The sequence below is a fragment of the Idiotropiscis lumnitzeri genome, chromosome 14, assembly GCF_059441095.1.
Source record: "Idiotropiscis lumnitzeri isolate Australia: NSW breed Sydney's pygmy pipehorse chromosome 14, RoL_Ilum_1.0, whole genome shotgun sequence".
NCBI classification, from domain to species: Eukaryota; Metazoa; Chordata; class Actinopteri; order Syngnathiformes; family Syngnathidae; genus Idiotropiscis; species Idiotropiscis lumnitzeri.
In genome coordinates, this window is record NC_142404.1 from 9,908,520 (window position 1) to 9,935,617 (window position 27,098).

Sequence of the window (27,098 nt, forward strand, 5' to 3'; positions counted from 1 at the left end):
TGCAACGTGGTTTGTCGTGCCCGCCCCCACACTATCAGTGTACTAGGTCACCCCCAGTGCAGCTACCCTAGAAGAGTTTTTACAAGATTTTAGAGTGCGCGTCTGGGAGTGATTCTTGAAAGGGGGGCTGGCTCAACAGCTCTATTCAAGTTCATCTCAAAGGTGCTAGATTGGGTTCAGTCACGTTCTTCAAAGCCAGACTCATCCAAGTATACATTTAAGGCCTTTGGAAGAGAAACGGGTATTCCCAAATGTGTTTGACGCATACAAGAAGAATTAAGACTGAAGTGGAACACAAAGGTCCAGTCCAACGTGTAATTGATTAATTGATTGATTAAAAGGATCGTGTCAAACCGTTTTTTTGCATATGTCAGCTGTATCGCATGCATGCAATCTTTTAATCATAATGCCGTTCTGGTTGTTGATGCAGAGATGATGATGTCACGCATACATCAAATGAGGCAAATATAACAAGCAGATGGCTGTGAATGTAAATCACTCGTCTTGTCAATTGCGAGCAAGCGTGGGTGCGTTTGCTTTGCGCCTGAACTCTAGCTAACCCGCTTCCTGTGTGGAAATACCAGTTCGGCAGACAGCGCCCACGGTACCCCAAAGGGCCCATAAAACACAAAAGAACTGTGTAAACCCATGACCCCCATCGATGGGGAGATGAAAACCATAGATGGTCCCTCCGCTGGCTTAAAAGTTGTACAATTTGGAGTTGAACTTCAACCCTGTCTCAAAAGTCAATTAAGCCACAAGAACAAAAAAGTTTTTGTCTTTATAAAGTATTAAACGGAATGTCCGTTGCTCCATTTTTGTAGCCTCTCAGTTTTCTAAAAATCCCTGTAGCGCTGCGGCTAAGCAAAACGCACGACATAATGCGTGTTTATCCGCCAGGCAGCAGCACCGAGGACCCACTTGTCACTACCCACTCACTGTGTGATGGAGTTGTCTGAAGTGCTCCGTGAAGAAATGCAGACACACAAGAGAGGGGCCGGGATTTACATGAGCGACACAAAACGCAGACAAGAGTTTGACCTCGCACAACTGTCAGGGAATAAATCTGGCCACAAAACAGAGAGTATCATAAAAGGCAAATAAATGCAATGGCAAAATAGATTTCCTCATAAATCTCCAGTTGCCGGGACACTAATCCAATTCCCTTAATACAGCCTCTGTGACTTTAGGGAAGTGGCCTGTGTGTCCGTTAACAAGAACAAAGCAAAACTCAAGATTAACGACGGTCTTATTGCCCTGTTGTATAATTTGGTCAAGGGCCAGGACCTGATCTTGAACGGGGGACAAATGGAAAAAGGGATTAAATCAGGAGTAGGGCAAAAAAAAAAAAGGATGATTGTCCCTTGGCGGAGTGGAGGAGGAAAAGTAAGGAAGGTCCCATGGTCAATGCTGAGAGTGAGCCGGTCTTTTTCCACCGTACACGTATTTTGTACATCAGTATAGCCTTGGACAAAATTACACAAAAGGTCAGAGTGATTTCACACTGAACACAAGAAACACAAACACAGCATAATGTCAAAATCAGCGATGCGTGATAACCCAGTATTGTCTTTCACGCGACATAGAAGTAAGTGGAATTGCTTTTCCGGCAAAAATTTAGTGTCACAAATTGTTAATTTTTCAGAATGATCATATTTCCACATTTACCCAATGCAGAGAGTACAAGGTGACCATTACGTGTACTTTTGTTTCTTTTAAATCAGGAAGAGGCCTTTATTAAGAGGTTTTCTGGAAATTGCCTAATTTCTTTGGCATTGTTATTTTTAGACCAAATAAATTTCCACTTTGAGGGCTTTCCATAACCAGGACCTCACTAAATTTTGTTTCTGTGTTCATGATGCGGTAGCATCCCAAATAGGGCCCCCGAAAATTGATTTATGGCCCTCTCAGACTACACAACTTCTTTGTCATTCGCGATGGTCAGACTACAAGATAATATTGTTCTGCGTCTTGGACCGGACGAGAAGTCACTTAAGTGCGTCTCCGACCAATCGTAGTGTGCTTCCATCAAGATTCTGTCCATAGTCGCAGATCCTTGGGGGAGGCGGGACAAGCAGCTGTCAAAGTTATGTTGATGGAGGCATGTGCGTTTGTTCTCTGCTAGGAAATGGCAAACAAAAAAAACAAAAAAAAGAGACTATGTATGCATTCCTGGATGGTGGAGTTGCGTAGAGTTTCCATTATTTCCTCCCTACTGTCCGCTACTTTTTTCGCCATTTTGATCGTTTGTACGTGCGAGCCGAGAGAAAAATCTTTTCATAAGTAGGAGGACTACTTCACACCATGCAACAAGACGTACAAACTTTCTGTTAGGTCAGACTTTCGTCACGGTAGTCATGAAGCGTCCCAGATGCCAATCGACCAATCATTGTTTGTGTTACACTGCACGGTGTGTCGAGACAACAATGCCCAAACCGGATGAATCATTTCACTAGTGAGATTTATAGGGCAGGTTTAGATCCAAAGACCCAAAAAACATCAAAGCAGGAAATTCCAAAGTACATTTTCAGAAATGTCCGATTGAAAAAGCTGGATTGTCACATGATGAAAATAAAAAAAATTCCAGTCATCTGCCAGCACCTCACTAAAGCATTTTTCAATCGCACACACATACGATGACAAACTCCTACCTACCTTTTTATTCTCCATTTCAGTCACAATAGAAAGTCTGACATCACTTCAGTAAAAGCAAGATCAGGAGATGTGATGTGATATTTACAGTGTGGGGTAGTGGAAACTTTTTTGGTGTGCGTGGGGGTCATGTGATCAGCTTTGTCCTCTTTTATAATGTGGCAGGAATGTCCATGTTAATCCCTTCACTTTCTAAACCAGACAATAACAGAGGATGAGAGGGAGTGACAGAGGACTAGAGAACCAAAAAGAGGGAAAAGAAGCATAAAGCCAAATGGCCTCCACTGGTTTTAGTCAAAGAATGTGGAAAAACAGGGAGAGATCTCGAGTCAAATACCAAAGTGATGTGACAGAGAATCATCCCCTCTGCCTTCTGGCAAAACTTGTGAAAAGAAAAAACTATTTTGCCGCAGTTAGATAACTACACTGAGGCAAATTGGTGAGCGTATCAATGCAGTTAAGAAAAGAGGTGTACTAATGACGTCAAATTGAAGTACTGGGACACGGAGACCTCACACAAAACTCGCCGACTGCTTAATACGCTCATGTCAAGCTGACATGAGAAATGTGATAGTGGCATTCATTAGTTGCAATGGACTCCCATCATCCTCCTAAAGTGAACCTATTCCAGGTCGTAATGTGCTTCCAACGACAACAAGGAAAGTTGCAGTGACTTCTGGATGCTGATGCTTATCTGCCAGCTAGTCATCCTTAGAACAAATGACATCATCGACAGCAGGGGTTCGCAAACTTTTTGGGTCCTTACAAGGGATGATGTTTTCGGAATACCTCCTTATAATCCTGACAGAAATTAAAATGTTCTCCATCAACCTCGTGGACCGCATTGGGAATGATTGAGCCCAAATTTGAACCTAAATATGACAAAATTCAATCGATTTAAAATTAATATTTAAAAAAAAAAAAAAAAAAACTTGCTAACCTAACAAATTGTTATATTTATCCAACCACAAAAAAAAAAAGAAAAAAAAAAGAAAAAAAAAATCTACATTTTGGGGCAGCAACCTCCGAAAGGCTTTTTTTTTATCGCCACCTTTTTTCATTTAGCCAGGCAGAGCTCCATTTATATTTGACACCCTTTTTCTCACACTGACCTGCTGAGGAAGCCGGGAAAGGACAGGCGTACAGGGTAGCCGTAACGGATAGTGCGCACCATGTCAAGCACGCCGATATGCCGCAATTGGGCGGACACGTGGGAGCTGTCGAAGGAGTCGGGCTGACCGCTGGCGTTGGGGCGCATGCACTCCACAAAGTGGGCCGTGGAAGCCTGAAGCTTGCTCATCACCTCTGACAGCGAGTTCTGCATGGAAGAAATGGAAAGGGGGGCAGAATCAAAAGGTGCCCATTGGCTATTTTACTACGAAAATAGCGAGACAAGGGAATGCTCTGGAATGATGAACTCCAATGTGTTCTGTTTCATAAGGTTTATTCTTTGTTTAAAACAGTAAAGGAGAAAGTGAGGCCTGCTGACGTCCTTGGTGGTGTAACATTTTATTTTTATTTCAAGCCCCCTAGTCTTTTATTCCTCAAAAGGCAACAGGATTTCCCACAAAACACACCGTAATAAGTAAAAATTAGGGCGACACTGGAACAAAAAGTCTAATTACAAAGACAACGTTACGTAAAAAAATTAAGTTGTGATGTAAAGAGAGCTGACACTTCTAATGGCCCGATATAGAATATGAGGTATAGAAAATGTGTGGATGGATATTAAAAATAATCCCCCCCACAGTTGCCATGTTTTGATTAAGAATTTTGAACAATTTGGGAAGAAATAAAGACAATGCAATATTTTGTTGTTTTTTTTTCCATATTTTTTTAAATGTTATTTTATATTAAAACATGCAATGTTAAAAGAAAATAATGTCTTATGAGAATAAATCATGAATTAAAAACTATGAAAAAATAGAGGAAACAAGTTTGAATAGACTTTTTTCTAATTATACAGAAATAGAGTAATATTTCTCAAAATGTAAGGTTACGGCTAGGAAAAATAAAAACATACTAATGGTTTAAATCACCGACTCACAGAAACACCTATTTATTTTAGATTTATGTGTTTAAGATTTTATAGGAACCAACCCCCGTTATTAGGTATTTTTGTCATCTTTGTAGACAGTACCATTGCTGTACTATGAATAGAAATATTTTCCAAGAAATATGTCATATTACAAGTGAAGTTGTAAAGTCAGGAGAATTCATTCCTATGACTGCGAGCGAGCATAAATATGTAGTGTTAAGAGAAACATGGCAACATCACGAGAATATGCGCATATGCTTTTGAGAAGAAACCGTTAAATTATTTTCTTTTTTCGTGTTGCCCCAATACTCCTTTGTACTCACGCACACTTAAACCTGGATGAAAACAACTGCATGCTTCGCCACTCCCCAAACGTCAAACCTCACGCTCCGCATACCTCAAAATTCCCGCCCGCCCTCAACTCCGAGCGTCATCGGCAGCCCTCACATGGTCGAATACGTGTGTGCTCGGCGCATTCGCAGGATGCACGTCACACAAGCGCTTGCTGTCCATTGTTCATTCATTCATGAGGGGGGGCTTCAAGCGTGGTACGGCATCATTCTTCAACCTACGCTCTCCAGCACACACCCCTTGGACTCCACCCCCCCTCCCTTGAGGGATTCTTAGACCGAGGGCCCACAAGGCCACTGTGATTGTGAAACACACTGGCCTGATTCAAAGCACAGGCAAACCTTCTCCAAGGTGCATTCCGTAGACGTGCATCACCAGCACGCACGGCGCTTTGCTCTCTTAACTAATATAATTGTGGCTTTATATAATATGATAATACATATTTATTATAACTTGAGATGTCACGATGCAAAGTCTTGCCAGTACGACATCTCATTTACCACAATGAAGCTTATTCGGAGTAAAAGGGAACTGTAGGCTTTTAAATGTTGATTCCTTGGAAAAAAGATTAAGATCAATGTTCCCTCTAAGCTGTGTGCATGAGCAATTTGCGCAGTGCTCTCACCCTCTCAGCGCACCATGCACACACATTACATTCCTAAATTCATTCCTTCATTTCCAACCCAGTTGAATCTACAAAGAGGACATCGCACCATTCCCACTTCCCTTACAGGTTCAGTGGTGCGACCAAGCGTGAAAACGCAATTATTCTACTATATTTTGCCGCTTACATTGACACATATACACTCACACCCATCACTGATGTGACGCTACTGGCGACACACCAACCGCTCTATTCAGGAAGTCCATACATGGGCGTAGTTCACAAGCCCCATAAATGAGGCTCTCACACGTTTCAGAGGTCAGGTGAGTAGAATTTTTGACATGTTTTCTATAAGAGCGGCACGGTTGCCGACTGCTCAGCACGTCCACCTCACAGTTCAGAGGTGCAGGGTTTGATCCCGGCCTTCCTGTGTGTGGTTTGCATGATCTCATTGTGCCTGTGTGGGTTTTCACCGGGTCCACCGGTTTCTTCCCACATTCTAAAGACATGAATGGTAGCTTAATGGGACAGTCTGAATTGGCCCTAGGACTGCCGGGATAGGCTTCAGAGCGCCCACGACCCTTGTGAGGGAAAGCGGCTCAGATAATGGATGTGTATGTCGTGTTTTCACCGTCGACTAAGGAATGCTTAAGGAGTTGAAAATGAGAGAAAATACTGGTACAGCCTCAATGCAAGACTGTATGACAATTCTCACCCTTATATAGATTGCATTGCATGCGTGACTGATGAGGTGCATTTTGTTACCCTCAGCTGGACCGCCACTGTGATTGGCCCGCAGCGCTCTAGTCGTTGAAGGAAGGAGCTGGAGCCTTTCTTCTTTAAGATCTGGCAGTTGAAACAAAGTCACAGAGAGACGCGTGAGTAACTTCCAAGCACATGAAAATCATTAGGATAGTTCGAAGACCGGGTGAAAAGGAATATGTCTCATTGCCATGGCAGCCACACAGCATCACCTTCGAAATAAAAGTTGGGGACCGGCCGGAATGTTTTTCATCTGCGCAAGTCACAAGCGTGGCTGCCAGTGCTGCCAGCCTATCACATGACCTTACTTTACTAGAGCTCAGTTCAGCGGGCACCACATGGATTTTTTTGTTTGGCTTTGCAGTAACCTCTTTGCAATTTTAATTTACTTTACAAGAAAAATAAATCTGTAAAGTTCACTAAACCACTATGACACCATGCGAAATGTGTGGAAATCATTAGAGCTCACAAGACCTCACTTCAACAAGCATCAAAGGCTACATTCCATGCTTGCTCTTTGCTTTTTCTATGAATGTCTTGTGGGGTTCTTTTTTTGCCAAATGTTTTTGAAATGAAGAATGTGAGAAGAGAGGTGTTGTTCATTGTATTTTGTAGTGGGGCAGAATGTGGTTCAGTTACAAGCGTGTCTGCTCACATTTCTGAGTTTCAGAACTCAAATTGGCTCTGGCCTTCCTGTGGGGAGTTTGCATGTTTCACCCTGGGGTTTTTTTTCTGGGTACTTCCTGCCACATTCTAAAAACGTGAAGTTTTTAAATTGTCCACAGGTGTGAGTGTGAGTTTAAATGGTTGGTTTGTGCATTATTTGTGCCATGTGACAGGCTGACCAGCTAACCCTATTAAATGCCTTTGTAACCGCGTACATACTGCGAAAACGAGTGACAGCTCCAAGTCGAGAAGAGTGTTTCCAGCCTGAACAGCAGATACGCCTGCAGCGTCTGAGAGCTGAGGCAAAATCTCAATTTTTCACCATTTTGAAGCTTGATTTCCTATGGTGATTTTTCTTCATTTATATTTTGCAGGGTTGTTAACATTCTTCTCCGTGGTGTGTCAAATTTAAAAGCCTTTCGCTTTACAGGGTCTTTTAAAAGCTTCCGAGCAGAAATCCGAGCAAAAGCCGCCTTCCCCCTTTCCCATAATTATTGGCAGATAGGTATGAATGTGCTATAAAATCTTAAGATAAAGTTATAACGTCAGACTGTGTTGCTTTTAGGGATGCACAGGCTTTATAAAACCTGTGTCCATGCAATAGTCATTGGCACAATGAGTTTCACATGCGGGCAAGCCAGACTCGACACATGGTTTTTATTTTCTTCTTTTCTTTTAGGGAGGCCGCTGCCGCTGCATTACCTGGTGTTACCCTACAAGGCTGGAGGGACAGCACTGGGCGTCGTAAGGGTCCTTATGTAAACCCATGCGCTAAATGGCTAATGAGCTACAGAGACAGAAGGCCGGACCGGAGGAGGTTGCATGAGTAGGAAGTGTCTTTGGTCACATGTTCATGGGGGAAACGAGTTTTCCAAAACAACAAAACTCATCAAACGGAAACCGAGGAAAGTGTTTGAAGGACTAGAATGCATCACATGATTTGTTAAAAGATGTTTGTTAAGATCGAATTCCATGGGAAGTTTTTGTGTAAACTCAATTGTGCCCAGACTGCGCGTGTTAGTGCATCTGTGCGTCCACATGGCTGTAAGGCTTTTAATTTTTTCTTATTTTGAGCCGTACAAAAAAAAATAAAATTCCCAGTGGTTTATAAATAGCCTATGGGGGGGGAGAAGTAGAAATTAGACCATCACAATTTTTTCTAAAAATACAATCTATTTGCAATTGATTGTTGGCACGGTTGCTTGCCTAATTGCAATGAGAAGCTCATGACTTGTTATATCTTGGATGTTCTTCCACTCCTCAATTAAGTCTCTAACATCAACAAATTTGACAGGGTATTGAGATTTGTTTTGTTAAGCTAAAAATCCGCTTTGTGACCAGTACACTATACCTTGGTGAGGTCATGGTACCCCCGGTGGGGTTGGGGAGGCGTGCCGGCCAAGTTGGCGGATGGCATCCTGTTGAGCAGCAGTGAAGCTTTGGAACCCCTGAGCCCGACCCGGCCCGGGGCTGCAGGGACCAGCGAACCAGTCTGAGTCAACTTAGCCAGGAAGAGCTGCCGCAGCAACACGCTCTCGCTGGCTGCAGGGTAAAAAGCACACAGGGAAGAAAACAAGCATGAAAAGAAGCAAGCGCATTGGTGGAAACTTGGGGGTGGATGGGAGAAGAATCAAAGCAGGGGAGTTAGCGCCCCCGTGTAAACAATTAGGGTAGCACGTGGAACTGTTTCGAACAACACGTTTACGTGACATTAGGAACATGAAAATGTTGGATTGGGCCAATTGATACAATGATACAAGAGATTGTACAATTGAAAGATATATGAAAACACCTTTAGAATCAGAATTTTCGCATCTGCTCTTCGGACATAACGGGTGGCTGGACAGAAGAGCGTGAAGACGAAGTAATCACTCTTATTCACGAAAGCCCTACGTTATTTGATATTACCTTCAAAGGCTACGCATTGACTATTGCCACCGACTACTTCTCTGGATTAGTTGGCGTCTCCGATGGCTTTTGCAGTGAGTGCATCTGTCATTTTCCGGTCCGACGTGCCGTCTTCAAGGCCAACGCGACTGTTGGCTACAATGGCCGATGTCGGGCTGGTGGGTCGAGGCCTTTAGTCCTACTGATTGTTTCACAGTCAGTCCAACAGAATGACAGACTGGAACACTGAAAGTTGGACTGATAGATTCAAAGACACGCCTAAGTCTGTCTGATTAATTCATAGACAGTTCGATAGAAAGTCAAACTAAAAAAAATTGCCATCTGACTGAAAGAATCATAAGAACGCCTACTCCAAGTTGCAACGTGACAGGATTTGTTTTTAAATTACACTGTCAAAATGCTGAGTCTGGCTGGAATGGGTACTTCAACCTAAGCACAACGCAAGATTTGTTTTTTGTATGATGTCGCCAATAGAAAATTTGGTCAAACTAAACCTTCAAATTAGAGTAAACTTGTCGAACTTCTTTATTTCTTGTTGTTCTCCTGTTTTGTTTTTCTTGTACTCGACGAACCCACTTCTCGGATTGGCTGTTTCTGTTAACAATATCCACCAATTGCTCATACTGGCCAAATTTCTGAGCCGTCATTGAGTCAATATGACAAGATCTCGCGTGACACGTGCAGTCACGTTAATGTATGGAGCAAAAAGTTGTTATTAAAAGTATCGATATATGGTTTTTGGTATCCATATCGGGCTATGAATAGGAACATTGATTTTTAAAACCCAGCCCAAGTAAAGAAAATAACAAATGAAAAAAAGGAAAACGGTTAAAAGGTGGCGTAGTGCCGCTTCTGGTACACCAAATAATGTCTTAGTCAAGCAGTAGCAGAAGACTCATTGAACAACACATCCAACAAAATGAGTGAGAGGGAATATTTGATTACAGTCAGATAATGAGCAAAGGAAAAAAAACACAATCATTTCAGTAATTTAAGGACTTAATTAGGCAGCGCTTGGGCTCTAATTGTCTTTTCATTTAACGCCAATCACTTACATAGATCTCATCAACTTCTAGAAGCTTAAAGGCTTAGAGAGGGAGCCGTAGGGCGCATTCAAAATAAAACCGGCACACCGTGAGGGAATGCAGACTTCTCGTTCATTTAAATGAGTGCAAGTCACAAGGGGCAATTCAGGGCACCGACTTTGGGTCATCACGCCATGCTGAGCAGCACGTCACCGTTGGTCAGTCCTTAAAGGTAGTTTACTGCTTTTCATGTGATTCAAATTATTCATGACTAAGAATAGTCAAAATGTTATGAAAACAAATTTGTGACTTTAACAGAATGGAATGCGTACTTCTACTAGAATCAAGACATGTTAAGAAAATAAATTTGTAAAATGACAAGAAAAAAAAGGTGAGATTTGAACTATGAAAATTGGATTCCCACACCCACTTTGTGTATCGAATGTTTATGAGCGTTTTTTAAGGAATTTTGAGGGTTTAAATCTTGATTTTTTTTTTTCCCCAAAGCATTTCAATGGGCATCAATTATACAGGAATTTTGTCCATTTATGGGCCAATCGCAATTGATTGGACAGTTGTTTAAATAGAATGGTCCATCTTCTGATCCGGTGATCTTTTTTTTTTTTTTTCCCAAAACTCGTTGATAGGTGATTGGCTTCAAAATCCTAATCATGTAAAAGCCTATGAAAAATCACATTTTAAATAATAAAATCAAGTTAAATCAAGAGGAAAAATATAGAAGAGAAATAAATTATTGAAATATAATTTTAAAAGAATGAAGTTGCAGTTATGAGAATGATGTCAATAAATGTTTACAAGGATAACATTTCTAAATTGGGACAATAAGACATCGTTTTAACAAAATTAACAAATGTTTTTTGGGAAATTGTAACAATAAAATGAAGGTATAAAGAGAATAAAGTCACAACAAAAAAAATAATAAGATCTCAATTTTATTAATATTATTTATTTTGAATTCTAATCTAAGAATGTATTTTTGTGACTTTTCCTCCCCAAATATTTACCTACCTCCGTCTAACAAGACAATTTATTGTTTTATATCTTTGTAAAAACAAAGCGGGTGTCTCGACAATGACTATTTTTCATTTTCAGTGTGGCCCTAAAAAGCCACGAAATGGATGGAAAATTGGGGTAGAAAAATAACGTCTCAATGTGACCTCTGCATTGTGTTAACACAGTCTGTTTGCGATTTGGATGCCTGCGCCCGCCCGGTCGGACTGAGGAGGACAAGGGCCAAGTGTGAATGAAGGCCGGGCTTTAGAAGATTAGCCACATCATGGAAATTGAAGCAATTAGGCTGCTGGACGCACAAGCAAGCCTGGCAGTCGCACAACGACTCGTCTGTGTCCCCCGAGCTGCGACACCTCACATCTGGCACCTTCATCGACAATACACGTACACAGACACTGCTGTCTGCAGCATACGCCGTGACATACACACATACACCAACACGCACTCTCAGACAGAGAGTGTTTTGGAGCGCTGTTGGTTTAGACATGAGTGGATCTTTGTGATCAAGTATGCGCTGACGCAACAATGTGCTCATATGCGCGCTGCTCAGCGAGTACTCACACTTCATGGTAAACAAGATGTTCTGAGGAAGGGAGTCCTTGTTTTTTATGAGCGATCCTGTGAGGTCATACGCAATCTGAAAAAAAAAATAGAAAGAAAAACAACACAGAATTAGTTTTGCCATCTCTTGTTTTAAAATGTTTTTAAAACATCACGCCTGGAGGCAATGAAGACTGTTTATTTAAAAAAAAAAAAAATGCCGTTCCTATTCATACCCTTTACAATACAGGCAACTAATGGAACACGATGTTTTATATGAGGTGCAGCCATTTCATTATGTCAATATAAAGAGAGTCTGGGTCACTGGGACCCCAAAAAAAACTTGCTTTGAAACTGTTCTACATTACAACTGAAAAGACAGTGACATAAAAACATCAAAACTGCAAAGGCAGCAAACCCCATATTCCACCGTTACCAAGATTTTTTAAATCCATTACATGTATACAACTCCTATGACTTGATTAATTCGGATTTAAAAAGGAGGGCGAGCTGTATTCCTTGGCAACGTTGCTCATAAGCAGACAGCAATGTTATTCATTGACCATTTGTCATTATTTAACTGCATAATTAGAATTTCATACGCTGGACAAATATCCGTTGAATCTTATCGGGTATTTTATGTAAGAGTGTCAGTCCCACTGATGTTTTCCATTGCTCAGCATACTTTGGAAACTGAATACCAAAATGAGAACAAGCGAAATAGGCTCTCCACTATTTGCAGTTGGGTCGACGAATGTTCATTGAGAAGAGACTGCGGGCAGCAGAAAATGGATCGCTGCAGCTAAGTTGAGACAGTGGAGACACCGTCATGACCAGTCGCATATTAGCATGTACTGATTATTTGTTTTGATTTTATACTTATTTAGTACCTGCTTTTGCCAGTGCAGTATCAAAAGACGAATGGAGCCATGGTGAGCCGAGTCGTGACTGTGCAGTGGATTCCTCAACTCTGACATTTTTGGCATTGTTTTTTTTTCTCACCTGTCCGGTATAGTGGCGGACAGTAAAGGTGGGGCCTTGATCTTTGGGCGGTGGGTTTCCGTTGCCGTCCTTGGTGGTGAAGGAGAGGCAATACGCCGGCTTGGAGTCGAGCTGGGCGGACAGCCGCTTGTAGAGGTTCTGTTCCGTCGGCCAAAGACTCTGACTCTCCTCATCCAACACACTGAGCAGTCCTTGAGGCTTCTGGTTCACACAGAGACGTCGCCATTGTGACGCTATCAACCGCTCAAACATTTGACCATATATCCACTGCGTCAAGATGTCCGCTATTTTATCTAAGAGGGTTTGGCCTTAAAAATATTAGGAACCATGCTGTGTGATGCATTGTAATTTTAAGATATGACATTTCAGAACCAACCCTAAATTAGTAAAAATTACTTAATAAATTACGAGATTGTTATTATATTTGTAATCATCATATTATTACTATGAAAAGTTGTTATGCGAGAGGAAAAACGAGGGCATAGTTGGGTTTTGGAATGAGCGCAATTTTTTTTTACTTGCATGAGTGATTTGAAAAAACATTTTAAAAATTGTTGGCAAGTGGTATCATAATAATTATCAAGAAGAGTAACTGTACTAATGAAATGAGAATCCATTGTGCGCACATGTGCAAGCATAACAATGTTGCGATGTGAACTTTTAAATTATTTCTATTTTGTTCCATTCATCGTTACTCTGCAGTGGTGAAAAATGCGCAGTGGAGATTTCTTTGACCTTGACGAGTAATTTTTAGCCATTCTCTTTATTTGTGTTGTGTTCAGTGGGTTCATTAATAACATGCCAGGGGAATCACCGTTTTAACACGTGCCCGTAGGTGGCCGAGTGGGCAGTGTCCTAACTGATAGTACCTGGAAAAAGAAGTCCAGAGCAGATGGATGGTTGCTGGGGGATGGCGAGGTCTCCATGGTGATGCCCTCCTGCAGACACTCAGCCTGCTCCTGCTGGAATAGCACCTCTGAGACGTAGCGCCTCAGTCGCTCGTTGGTCATGTTGACACACAGCTGGAACAAACATACAACACACACTTAACAAATCTTCATTGCACATGGAGAGGATCTTTTGGTTTGACACACATTTAAAAAACACAATCTGGACTTGGGGGGGGGCGGGGGGATGGGATGTAATTGGTAAAACTACACACACACACTGAAACAAACTGAAGTGGACGAGGGCCTCCTCACACACTCGAGAGTCTTTCTCATCTGTAGACATCGCGTTCTTGACGACTCACCGGATGTGTACCAGGATTTAAACTATAGTTCTCAGAACAGGAAGGAGTGGAACGAAAGCTTCTGCTGTGTGTGTTGAGATCTCGTGTGGAAGTCACAAGTCATCTGCTTAAACTCTAAGAAATCACTTGAACATAAATGATGGGTATCTTTCGCTGTAATTAGAACATGCGTGATTTTGTGAGCCTGGTGCAAATCTACACTTGCGACGAGTGTAATCTGAAAGATAACAGTGGACAGTAAGTACCGTTATGTTGGTCTCAGGTTCCAGAAAATATGAACTTCACACAATATTCGCAAAAGTTTTATCAGGCCTATTATAAAGCACAAGCTGGTGCGAATGCTTGTTTCTCAGCCGAGTCGCAATTCCAGACAAGACGCACGTGATACCGATTGCTGAATCCCTTAGTGCGACGCATCCCCGTTTATAACTTGAAAAATCATAACTGAGCAAGCTCACGTGTACCGTGACGGCCGTTTAAAATAAACAACACACTTGCCGAATGTACATCCTGTCCACGGCTGTGACGGCAAATCATGTGACTCAATGGAGCACAAACGGATGTAAACAACCAACACAGAACAGGGCAGGCCTGCTGATAACGAGCGCACGTTTACGGGAGGAGTGCACTTAGGGACACAGGTGAGTGCCGTCTTGTTTTCCTCTCATCTATGTTTGTCTGCTCTATTCTGGACTGCACCGCAGCAGGTGCTTGATTGAGTTAGCTCATTAGCAAACTGCTGAGCAGGTACAACACACACATCTTTAATTAAAAAGCCCTAATGACACTGATCATGCTGAGCGTGTGAAGTGTGACTGAGTGTACGTCGGTCAGTGCATGTGTGTACAAACATGTTAACAGTGTGACGATTTGTTGGTCATTGACATGCGCACGGAAAAATAGAAAAAAAACCAAAAATAAATAAAAATAAAAATATTAGGGAACAACATGATTGGGGCAAAAAACAAACAGCATTATATAAACACCTTCAAATTTTTGCAAATCTCTATTGTTTTACGAGTCTTTTGTTCAAGAGAATATTTGATGGAACGGATGTACTGTTGAAATCACAGTTTTTCAAGCCTCAGATTATGACCAATCACGGTTCACCTGTTTTCTGAAACTGAACTATGATCGGTCATTATATCAGCCCAGAGCAACTGTGATGTCATTTTAAGTCGACCGCAAGTGGCATGCCTGCACCCTGAGCTGTACAAAAAATAAATTTTTGGGGTTGACTTTCCCTTTAGGCGGCACGGTGGGCGACAGGTCAGTACGGTGCCAACAGCAAACAAAATAGTACTGCATGAAATTGGAATTTACTCTTGATTCCCATCATTTCTGTCATGGCGTAATTCCTTTACAGCTCTTGTAGGGTATTTTTGGGTCGGAGAAGAGCACACTAGTGGGGTGGTCAGAGCCATAAATGAATTTAGAAGCAATGCCAACACGCAGACAGCGGAACATATTGAGTGAGTTGTCTCACTCCAATTCCGTCGCACCTTCTCACTCGATTCATGACCTTGTTTTCACTTGGACAACTTTGGCAACATGCAGAGTACATGTAAGGACACACACACGCACACACACGCATGCACGCACGCACCCTACAGGTCTTAAAATGCCGCGGTCTATTGACAATGCATACCAAAATGAGCACATGGTATGTTTACACCACAGACAATAAAAGCTGAACATACTCTATCCTCGTCACAAATTCCACACACGATTGGAAGAAACAATGAGCGCAAACATGCCGAATGTACTTGAGGACATGTAAATAGGCATTAAAGAGGATTAGCACTTCACAAAACTAAACAATTATGGAAAAACGCCTAAAGTCATCACGAGCTGAACTGTTTGGAGCGGTTTTGGGGGGTGCCACAAAATATTTTGCAATAAGATGCCTGACATAAGAATTCACAAGGCTGCTTGTCTTGTATGCCGAGAATTGGAACAGATGATCTTTTTCCATGATGTGTAATGGGAGCGGTTGCGCAGCATTATTATACATTTATTTTTGCGTGTGTTGTACTCAATATTTGCTTCATCACTTAAGCAAGTAAGTGTACACATCAGATAGTAAAATTTAATTCAGGATATAAAACAACCTTTCAGAGTCAAGGGAGGTTACAGTAGTTGTTGTATCCTCAGGGGGGAACAAACAATATTTAAAAAATATGGTTCCATTCAGAGCCTTTTTCTCCTAACACACTCCAATGTAATTATTTACATATGTATGTGGGTGTGTTGCTGCCATTTTGATCCTGAGCACACACACGAGCACACACACGCACCACCGCACACACGCGCACACACAATAACTGAGGCAATTGAGGTTGTCGGGTCATGTGAGAACGAGTGAAAGTTAAGCCAAGTCAACCGCAGATGATTCGTTACAATTAGAGGCTAAAAATGTTCCAAGCTTGAATTGGCCAACCAGTTAAATAGGGGATGGCAGTTGAATTAAAAATGATACGCATTATAACTTAAGCACGGTTTATGTCATAAAATATTGAACAATGTTGATAATTCATGTCAAGCGTACGTATGAAGTGGATGCACACACGTTGTGGAGTGATCACGTCAGCCGACTGTGAACACTCCTCATCATTCTCTCTGAAAAGATGCAATATGGTTTTTCATGTATGAAGTAATACGGCTGACAATGTTTCGGTGCGTGCGAGACCTCTCCATCTTGATTGGTCGCCTCATTTCCAGCTCAGCCGGCCAATCAGGACCGGAGAGAGGGAGTGATTGCTTTCAGGTGTGCCACCAACGGCTGTTTAGAGAAAGGACGCTTTTCCCTTCAGGGCTGGTTGGCTGGCTGGGTCGTCTCGTGTGTTGTAGTGTGTCCCAGTCAGTCCCTAGTTCCTTTTTGTGTTTTGTACCACTGTCTTGTCTCGTGGAGTTCACGGTTTAGTTCTTTGCCATTACTTTCATCCACTCATTCATTCGTGTTTGGCCATAACATCTTCAGGTCAATCACTTGTCATTTAATTTGTTCAGTGGTGTAGGTGTACACCCCATGTTATGTTTGTGACTTAGTTTCGGGTCTCCCTGTTTGTGTTCTGCCACAATAGTGCATCGCACCACTTTACTTTCACCCCCCCCCACGCCCCCCACTTCCACACTTTTGTTAAACCCCGCCTCGTTGCCACCATGGGGAAGGGTCGTAACACACTTGAATTTATCAAAGAGGATGCAATAGGTGCTGATGTTTTGGTTAGCAATGTAAAGCTATACTTTCCATGTGGGAAACATAGTCGTTCTCAAAACTGAGAATTTAAGTTTCATGGTGTTTTTTTAAATTTTTTTTATTTTATGGGTGCAGGTGTCTTAAGTGCGTTAGGCACCAGTTGGCTAAATGGCGCACAGCGTCTATTAGTACAATGCATGTACAATTTGAGGAAGTACAAGTACAGAAGTACAGTAGATGATGCAACCACTGGCAAAACAAAGCAGAGGGTCTATTCTAAATACAATATTTAAACACATATAATCATAAATGTTTCAAGGCATATCTAAACATGATAACATTCTCTAATGTACTGTAATTCGAGCAAAGAAGAGTGTCTTTCTGACCTGTTCATATCCATTCCTCTGAAATTCTTCAAAACCAAAGATGTCCAGGATTGCTATTTCTAAGGCAGGGTCACTGGAAGATAATCAAATATAGAAATGCATGTCAAACATACTTTCATGAACACATACATCAACAATGACATCAGCTCTGATAAAGAATTTGCATTCGGTGCGTGCCACGGTGTACAAGTACGACATGCTTTTCTCTGTAAGTCAACAAGGCAAAATTCCACAAGATGAACTTGAGTTATCTGACTGTGTCTGATAGGCCTGGTCAACCTTTGCCCGGTTTCATGCAGCTCTTAAAGCCCTTTTCAAACCGACTTCAAACAGGATGCAGCGCGCAGTCGTCAATCCCGTTTATTGTGTATGTAGTGAGTGGCGGCGACCTCGGAATGGAGCGTGGCTAAGCAGTGCTTCACTGTATCTGCTCCAATGGCAAGTTACCTCAAAAAAATAATCTATTCTAGAGTGGCGGCGCTTTGACGTCAGAAAGCTTTTCCAACAGGAAAGGGGCTCGGGGGGCAATTTGCAGCTATTTTCATGGAGTTATTTACAGGTAACAGGGTGAGGACAATGGAGAAAGACTTGATAAAAACAGTGCATTTATCAACAATAAGATACATATTGTCTCCTCCTCCTTACTAAAATGAGCAAAAGCAGGGCTTTGTTTTGCAACAATGAAAGACAAAATTGCTGTCGTCTACTTGTTGTCTCAGCCGGTGGGAAAAGATTCACTTTTGACTTCCTGGTAGGCTGCTACGTCAGCATTTCCGAATATGGGCACGCTGTCGTGTGGAACTTCCAAGTGCTGTGTGATAAGGCCTCGGTCGAATGCGGCGATGGAACAAATTTGTCAAATCGAGGGAGCACGTACGTGCAACCAACACGCATGAGCATTGACGCAAATATAATTCTGATTCTGATTCTGAAATGACTTAGTGGGGGAAAACCGCTGAGTGGTATTGGCAAATCATATAAAATCCGGCCTAGAGAGCCACAAGAGAGCACATGTTGCTCACTTCCGGTGGAGTGGTCAGGCTAAAAAGTGGACGCAATTGTTCCAAAAACCGATGAAGCACACAGATCAACTTGCTTGGACGAGAATTTGTAAGAAGATGCAAAAGAGAGCTACCCACGGTGTAAGACAAGACGACGTAACAACAACGCAAAGCCGCTTCATGGACACAACACCTTCTTGCGTATGCGTGTGCATGCGTATGTTATGACAAACATTCCCTTAAACCTTGGAAGCGTCCCTTAGCATGATGTTCTGCATTTTCCATTTCGCTCTCGACTGTGCATACCATTCCCTGCTTGTCATGCAATTCAAACTATTTGATGCCGCGCTACCAGTTTACTCGCAATGTCAATGCGGGCCTTGCGGCACTTTCCACCGCAGCGGGTATGCGGGAGGTTTTCGGGAGGCTCCTCAGCCTTGATGCGCTGACGGGAAATGACTGCCGTCTTTAGGACTGCTATTTGAGTTATGAAATGTAAGCGCCAATCGAGTACACGCTAATGACAGGCGGTTTAAAAGTGCTAGGCGGGGCCCTCATTGTGACATAATGACTTTGCAACAGCTTTGACCACAGCGTTAATTCCACACGTGCCGTGCAGTTACCGCAGTTAGACAACAAGAGGAAATGGATCGACCAGTTTAAATGTTCACATTCTGCTTGAGTAAATTTTACTAGACGACATATTGATACGTTCGCAAAGTCCGCTTTTCACTACAGAGGTGAGGCGTTTTTGCCCCCTCTCACAAACCATTATGCTGCCAAACCGAATTTTGATATTTTGAATATCTCTGTCCCCATGGATTCCATTTGCTGGATTCAGTACACCCAGAGTAAAATATTTCATGATTTATTTATTAAATTATTATCAAAAGGGACGTTTAGGTGAAGCCACCGGCGACCATCTTACGAGCCTAAATTGAATACATGGATTTTTCTGGGGTCTTTTCACATTATTTTCTGTCTCTACAGCAAAAAGAAGCCCATGCGTCTGGTGCGCATCTCACCAGAAATACACGAGCAGTGGTAAACTGATAGTGAAACTGAGACACAGCACAGAACCGCTGTTTTGGAGCAAGGAGGAAATTGACTACTTCATAATTACTGCGGTGAGTGACATGAAGAAATCTCTTATTGACGGCAGAAAGTGAGAAGCGGTAATGAAATCTATTTGCGTCGTCGCAATTTACCAGACACCGTCATCGTTCCCTTGCAGGTACTCATTGCTGCAGTTGACCAGGTAGCTGAAGAGTCGTCCGTAGATGGCCTTTGCCAGTTGGTCCCTGTACTGCTCGGCCATCTCCACCGTGTGGCGTCGAGTGATCACATCACCTGACAGGAAACGGAGCGCCTGTTTAGAATGTGATTGATGATACTACACGATACACCTTCCATTAGATGAGACCTTTAAACGGTTCGAGATGGTACCTTTGAAGTACTGAACATCTGAGGTGAGGGCGCTGCTTAAGTCACTGGAACACACCTGCAACATTCCAGCCACTGTGGATGCAAAACACGATGGGGGGAAAAAAAAGTATAAGTACAGTCACAGCCTCTGTTAGCCAAGTTGTTTATGTTCTCGACCCTCCGGCCTTATTCTTAAATATTGGCGGCCCAAGATCCTTACTTATTTTTTTAAATATACAACTATGCTTTTAAAAATAAAAAATTCAGCTGTATAACATTTGATCTTGAAAATATAAGATGTTTTGCGGGTAGAATTATGAGATTATTTTTTTTTTAAATGCACAACTTGGCCCAAGTATATATCTGACTTTATTCTTGAAAGACGACAACTTCAATTTATGCTATTATTTATACCATAAGGCTTATGTAATATCAAAAACATAATTTTTCTTTTTAAAATCAACTAATTTATTCTATTATGAACAAAACTTGTTTTCCATTTTTGAGACTCTCATCCCCAAAAAATTGTTTCTTAAAAAAAAAAAAAAAGAAATAAAAATTTATCTCAAAAATATACTTTTCGCAAAAGTATCAGATTTATTTTCTCCAAAATATCCAATTTATTAAAAAAAAGTACAATAAAATGGGGGCAATCATTTTCTTTTTCATTTTGGGAACGTATTGCTTTTAATGAAACTCTGAGACCATCACAAACCGTAAAGATGAGCATGACTGAGATAGTGCTGAGTATGTGTGACATCATGGTGACCTCATATAAGCCCGGCTCTTACAAAATCGATCGGTGGCAGGAAGAAGCATGAGGGGATTTCTCAGCAGAGCTCAAAATAAGGAAAATAGCGAAAGCAAGCCAGAATTCCTTTGCTGACCTCACATGTCCCTGACATCAGCCCGCTTACCCGCTCAGGCCATGATGTCATTTGTTTACCGCTGCACAGGGGCTACAGAAGTGCACGTGGGGGATGCTTGATGAATAAGACTCAGAGTGAAAAGAAAATTGATCAATCAAGCATGAGTGTGTTTACACGCGTGATCTACCGTCACCATGGTTAGTACACAACAGTCTGGAAGCCTGCACGTGCCGGCGGGCTGCCAACGACGTGAATGAGGAGCGGGGGAGAAACAGTGACGCGGTGAACAAGATGGGTGCGTTTGAAGCTCCACGGATGAAATGACCTCGATCACAGATCATGTGCTGGTGTGCATGTGTGGGGAGGGCGTGACTTACCTTTCTCAAGCAGCTGCAGGTCAGAAGGGAAGGCGCTATCGGCGTCTGTCAGCGCAGTGAAATGCAGATCCCCAATATGGAGTACAGCGGACAGCAACATGAACGCGGAATCCACTTCCTGGTTGACACAGACACGATAAAGTACAACTTTTGCTTTAAAAGTTGACAGTGATCCCCCGCTCTGTCGCGATTCATTCTTCACACCCTGTCATAAGCACGATTTTTTATTTTATTTTTTTTCCCTGGGTTATAATTAAACAGGTGTTTGTCCAGCTCGGAAGTGCGGAATTCAACATCCAAGTGCGTCATTTGTTATCTGCCAAAATGTGTATGTGAGTGAGCCGTTTATTATGTATGGTGATATTGGCACATGTGCCATCATTTGCAGGGGTTTGAAGATTTCCTGCTCTGGGTGAATTTCCACAGGAAAATAAAAAAATAAAAAATGATTGCTTGCCGATTACTAGTTTTTGAAAAATATTTACAACTCAAAGCTGCCAAGCTGACAACACTGAGTAGGTTTATTTGTCGCGTGCCCAAGCATTGCCAATAGTTCTTTCAACTACTCACAACCCACATCAGAGACGGCAAATCGAGGTCAGAATGTGAAAACCCTACCGCAGTTAGGCTTTAGCCAGAAGCGCTTCTACTCAACCGACAGGTAAACGGGCTCCCCGGGAACCGGTTGAGTAGAAGCACTTGTGGCTAAAGCCAAATTGTGCCAGGGTTGGTACTTTGGCCCGCTGCATCTTAATATCCGCCGTGTATTGGCGGATTACACACGTAAAACAGGCTGGGCGTGTTTCTCTCACTGAAATGGGTGTTCTGTGGTTATATGACCCGGTAAGGGACGATCAAAGAGACGGACAAAAAAACCCAAAAAAAAACCACGTCCATCCTTTTTAAAGGGCTTCTCGTCCTACGGCCTACGTCCACGAAATGGGCTTAAATGTACTCAGAAGATAGCCTTCATAGTTAATCGACGAATGAAAACGGCCCAGAACCGATTCCTATTTCCATTCTTTCCAATGGGGAAAAAAAGTATCGTTCTCAACATTAGAGGCTTCATTGATCGCGCTCGGACAACAAAACACATATAGCTATTCAGGTGTAAACAAATCTTTTCAAAATGACAGTGAGCATTCATAGCATTTGTATTTGTACGGGATCACAACATTGTGTTGCAAAGAGGAAAACAACAACAAAAACAGACGCCATATGGGATGACCTTCACCTCTTCACCATTCCCGACACATCAACCTTCCTCCAACCATTCACACTCGCATTTCCCTTCCAGCATCCTGCTCTATTCTACCTCTCTGCCCTTGAGTACAGGACGCTTAATGGAATACCCCATTAGCCCGTGCTCAATCTCTGAGGGAGGAGGGGTGGAGTGCATAAGTTTGAGGTTGTGTGCGCGTGTGTTTCTCTGTTGTGTGTGTAAGCATGAGTCTGGCAGGAGAATTTTATTGATACCAGTATCAATAGCTGTGCATCTTATTTGCCATCTTGTCAATGTTTATCCCTCATTTAGTATGTACAGAACAGCCAGTCGTCAATTTGGCCTTTACTTTGTAAATGTATTTACTGTATCGTCGGCAGTTTTCATCCATACAAAACAACCCCAGGCTCACACGCACTGGTCACAATATTAGGTACACAGGCACACTTGATAGGCCTTTACAAAGATAACACCCAACGTCATGGAGGTATTATTTCACCAGTCTTTATTATTGTGGTTTTAAATGAGCTATATAAAGCAACAGTATAGTGCAAAAGGCAAACAGACAAGAGTAAATGTGCTAAAGAGGAACAACCCAGCGACGGAGTGCCTGGATGGCATGATAGACGTGCCTTTGGAGAAAAACAGGTGAAAACACCCAAATGAAAAGGAGCATCACTTTCTCTTTAATACACTACCGTTATGTAGTGGTGCTCTATGCTGGCTTAAAGACAGATAGATAAAAAATCTTTTATGATACTATTACAAATTAAAAATGCGGTTGCGCGAAGAAAACAAGAAAGAGGAAAGTACATTGAGCTATCAAACTTTGATGAGCAGCGGAGGCATTGGGTTGTTAACATTCATAAAGATAAATTTGTAGTTACAGAGAGCATCCAAGTCTGTTCGACATTTTCTTCCTACTGATGTAATAACGTGGCCGTCAACCTCTCAAGGGCGCAGTTTGGTGACACTAGAACTCCCACTGCCGTCATTCTGACCGTTCTCGAGCTTCATGTGTTACGCTGTTGTGTCTTGTCTGTATGTATATTATTCGTTTTCTGCCATTTTTGTAGTACAAAAATAACAAATATCTATGAGTCTTTATTCCTGCGCGGGGTTTCCATTGCAAACTCTTTTCTGGCTTCTTACTTTCTTACACAATACATTTAGTTCAATCCAGCAGTGTTGGTTTGCAAGGCCCAGTGGTAAATTGAGCATTGGTGTTTTGTTCTAAGATTATGATCTACAGGTGTACACATAATATGCAAAGTATGCCAATTATTTTTTTAAGTAAATGCAACTGAGTTCAAATATTTAACTACATTAAAAATTTAAAAAATAATATTAAGAGTTAACATTTAAATCTTGACAGCCGTTATCTATATATATGTCATAAGGCTTTGGTGCCTTATGACATTGAACGTGGAGTGCTGCTTGCAAACAGCCCATAATGAATAGTGAGTTGTTGTTTCGCTAACACAGTACCTCAAACATACCACTTGAGCATTAAGCTCATGCCCGTCACTAACATTGCCATGAAACGGCTTCAAAAGACATCAACAGTCGATACCTGCTTGTTGAAGCCCACGGCTTGAAAGGCTTGCTTAACAGCAGCGAGACGCTCCCTGCACTCCGTGGATGCCGCAGTCGCAGGAGGGCTCCCCGCTCGAAGTCCTCCCCTAAGATAGCTTCACAAAAGAACAAGCGTGTATATATTGAAAATGGAGAGAAATGCTTGATGTTTGATAGCATTACGAAGCGATGAGAGAACACACCGATGAGCCAAGATGTTACTGAGGTAAAGTACACTCTTCTCTTCGGCTGAGAGGCCCTCAGCCATCAGGTAGAAGATGTTGAAGCTGTGTTGGTGAAGAGGACACTGGGCCACACGAGACTTTTCCAGCATGTACGTGTACACACGCGCTAGAACGTCAAGACAGAGTCACATAAATGACAGTCTTTTGTCAATTCTAATTGTGAGCTGATATTAATAAACTTGTTGGTCAAACTAACTAGGGGCAAAGTAGGAAAGCAGTGCTGGAAAGATGAGTTTTCACTTCCCCCTGCTGGAGTTTGATGTCATTGCAAACAAGAGTGTTAACTGTAGGGTAGATTGATTTGGTTCAGTTTTACTTTAGTTTTGGTTGTTATTTTGCTGCATTTACAAATTAGAATCATGTGTTTATTTTTTAATTTTATGATTATTTATTTATTTTTTTACATATCCCGGCCATACACTGAAAAGAAACAATAGTATAACTACTACAACCGCAAACAACAATTCACAATGCAATTTGCACATACAAACTGAAGTTGCATTTTAAAATATAGTTTAAATTTTATCTAAATATTATCATCCCGGTAACACTTTATAATAAGTACACACTAATAAGCATTAGCTAAGCATTTGTAATTTTTTTAGAGTGCTGGTATTGGATTTTTTATTCATTTATTATTTTTTTTTAAATTTCAACAAAACACACGACCCCATAATATATCTAAATACTAACCCTAGCTAAAATATATTGTAATTTAATTGAAATTCAACTAATTTCATGCTATAAACAAATTAAGGTAAAGGTAATTACCTCTGAGCAGCATCCTCCTTTTCTCACAGTATTGGATGGTCAACAGCTTGATAAAGCGACTCGAGTTGCTGTTCCTCTCCGTCTTTGCGTGCCCGAAAGCCTCCAGAATACAATTCACCTGCATCATTCAAAAGAAAATGGGACATTCTAAATCCACAGTCCTCCATGTTTTACTTCCTACCACCAGGTGTCAGTGTGCACCCATATCCTGTATATTTAGCAAAGTACAGTGTAGTGTAGTATGCCAAGTTGTCCCTAGATGATAAGGCAGCACACTGACCCAGATATCGCCTGCAAGCATGAGGATGACTTCATCGCGGAACATCGCGTTTGTTCTCACGAGCTACACGCTTTGCGAGGGAGACGGAGAGGCGTGAGCTGAGCAGGATGTAAGAGCAGCAAACACGTGATGACGCTACTAGCAAAGGGAATTACAACAGAACTCACTAATACTGAGGCCGCCGGCATTGTAAGGGAGATTTTTGTTTATTACGTGGGTGGAATCCTTGCTTCTTGTGAATGAAACCTTAAGTCAACATTTTGCTGTATGTTCTTTAGAAAATGAAAATGAAAAAAAATGTTTCTCTACTTCATATGTTTTACCGCTATCCTAAGCGCATTGAGGTCAAATTATACTTTGTGGCCCCTGATGACCTGCGATGACTCTCTTGCCAAGTCCAAACTTACGTGTTTCATTCTGGATTCCAGAGCGAAGCCTTTGGGGCTGGATCTGGCTGTCAGGTGTCGCACAATGTGCTTACAGGCCTCCGTTTTGCCTGAACCACTTTCACCACTAAAAGACACAAAAAGGAAACTGTAGAAGGAAGGTGAACAACACACAGTATAAGTCATGCCTGTTGATGGTTTTTGTAAATATTTTTTTTTTTTCACCATTGGTAAAGACCTGTACAGTGACTTCCATGATCCATGAGGATTCCCACCATTTGTGTTTTCATGAGTTTTTGCAGCGTGGTAACAATAGCGCCCAATGACGCACTCGGCATACGGCACGAGATGCCCCTCCCCTATTATGCAACAACTAGAGGGTGATCATGGAGTGGATTTTCACTCCCGTCCCAACTCACTCCATCTGAAAAAAATATCGTACCGTCCCATCCCGGACCATAGATTAAAATAAATAAATATATAATTCCTGTCCTGTCCCTTCCTGATAAAAACGACTTTAATATCCTCAATGATCTCTTCCTAAAATAGCTCTATAGCGTGAAAAAGAAAATACTGTTTGAGCTGTATGTTTCTCACTAGAGTAGGTGTAGTGTTAGTCACCACGATGTTTCATACGTGTGTCATCACATTCAGCGCGACGTCATCCACTCCATCCATCAGACCATCTTCATTAAAAACACCATCCTATACCTCCTACTCCGTCTGCTTATCCTCTGCTCCAGTGATCAGCACAGCCCACATACTGTCACGACCGTGGCGTATCCACGACTCGAGGCCTGTTGTCCGACATAAGGTACCGCTGCAGTCCATGTCGTGACACATCCACACACAGCAGCAGCAGCAGATGGCTGCAGAAGGTCAGAAGGCCGCCCTATTGACAGCAGTGTGTTGCTCGCTTTGTCAGCGTGTATTTCCTACGCAGAGTCCCGCTGAGTGTGAGGGCCAAAGGCCTTATTCCCAGCGTCTTTTCTTTTGAGCAGTTATTAGACTTCAAGGGCATTTGGTTAGCGAGCTGCCCTCGGGGATTAGGGCTGTTGATTGAATGTCTGTAAACATGGAAGGAGTGTGCAGGGTCAGGCTCATGCAGCTTTGGGGTGGCCAATTGCAGTTTTAAATCGTGGGGAAGGCGAGATATTTTGGTTCATCACTTTGGATTGGATTGGGGATGATGGATGAAGGCATAAGGTTCAGTTTCTTTTGGTTTCTTATGACAGGTAAGAAAATTATGTCAATAAATGGTGAAAAAGAGCAATTACCTACCTGTACTAATCCACCTGAGAGGAAATAACACTCGGGTGTCTATTTTTGTCGGTAGCGCACCTACGCCGTGACGCAAATGTCGGCATATCCTGATTTTTGAATCAGGGCGATGCTTGCTGTGCATGTTTGGGATGCACCTTTACCAATACAAGTATCAGGTATCGATACTTTTGCTATGCATAGTATTGGTATCGTGAAAAATATACACCGATAACACATAATTTACCTGGACTGAAATAAAACTTCCAC

The 27,098-nt window shown here is 42.0% G+C and overlaps 1 protein-coding gene across 5 annotated transcripts in view; it reads right to left on the bottom strand.

Annotated features, from left to right (window-relative positions):
* The window catches only part of myo16 (myosin XVI), a 100,543-nt gene that overhangs the window by 20,319 nt on the left and 53,126 nt on the right, over positions 1–27,098 (bottom strand). For all 5 annotated transcript variants that reach the window (XM_088315425.1, XM_088315424.1, XM_088315422.1 and 2 more), the window contains 14 exons: positions 25,590–25,695; positions 24,903–25,020; positions 24,090–24,237; positions 23,885–24,002; positions 21,090–21,207; positions 19,865–19,936; positions 19,627–19,768; positions 17,418–17,490; positions 13,450–13,602; positions 12,581–12,781; positions 11,600–11,675; positions 8,425–8,615; positions 6,411–6,491; positions 3,765–3,970 (listed from right to left, as the gene is read on the bottom strand). In XM_088315425.1, the coding sequence (XP_088171551.1) occupies positions 3,765–3,970; positions 6,411–6,491; positions 8,425–8,615; positions 11,600–11,675; positions 12,581–12,781; positions 13,450–13,602; positions 17,418–17,490; positions 19,627–19,768; positions 19,865–19,936; positions 21,090–21,207; positions 23,885–24,002; positions 24,090–24,237; positions 24,903–25,020; positions 25,590–25,695 (1,803 nt within the window). The remainder of the gene's footprint in view (positions 1–3,764; positions 3,971–6,410; positions 6,492–8,424; positions 8,616–11,599; positions 11,676–12,580; positions 12,782–13,449; positions 13,603–17,417; positions 17,491–19,626; positions 19,769–19,864; positions 19,937–21,089; positions 21,208–23,884; positions 24,003–24,089; positions 24,238–24,902; positions 25,021–25,589; positions 25,696–27,098) is intronic.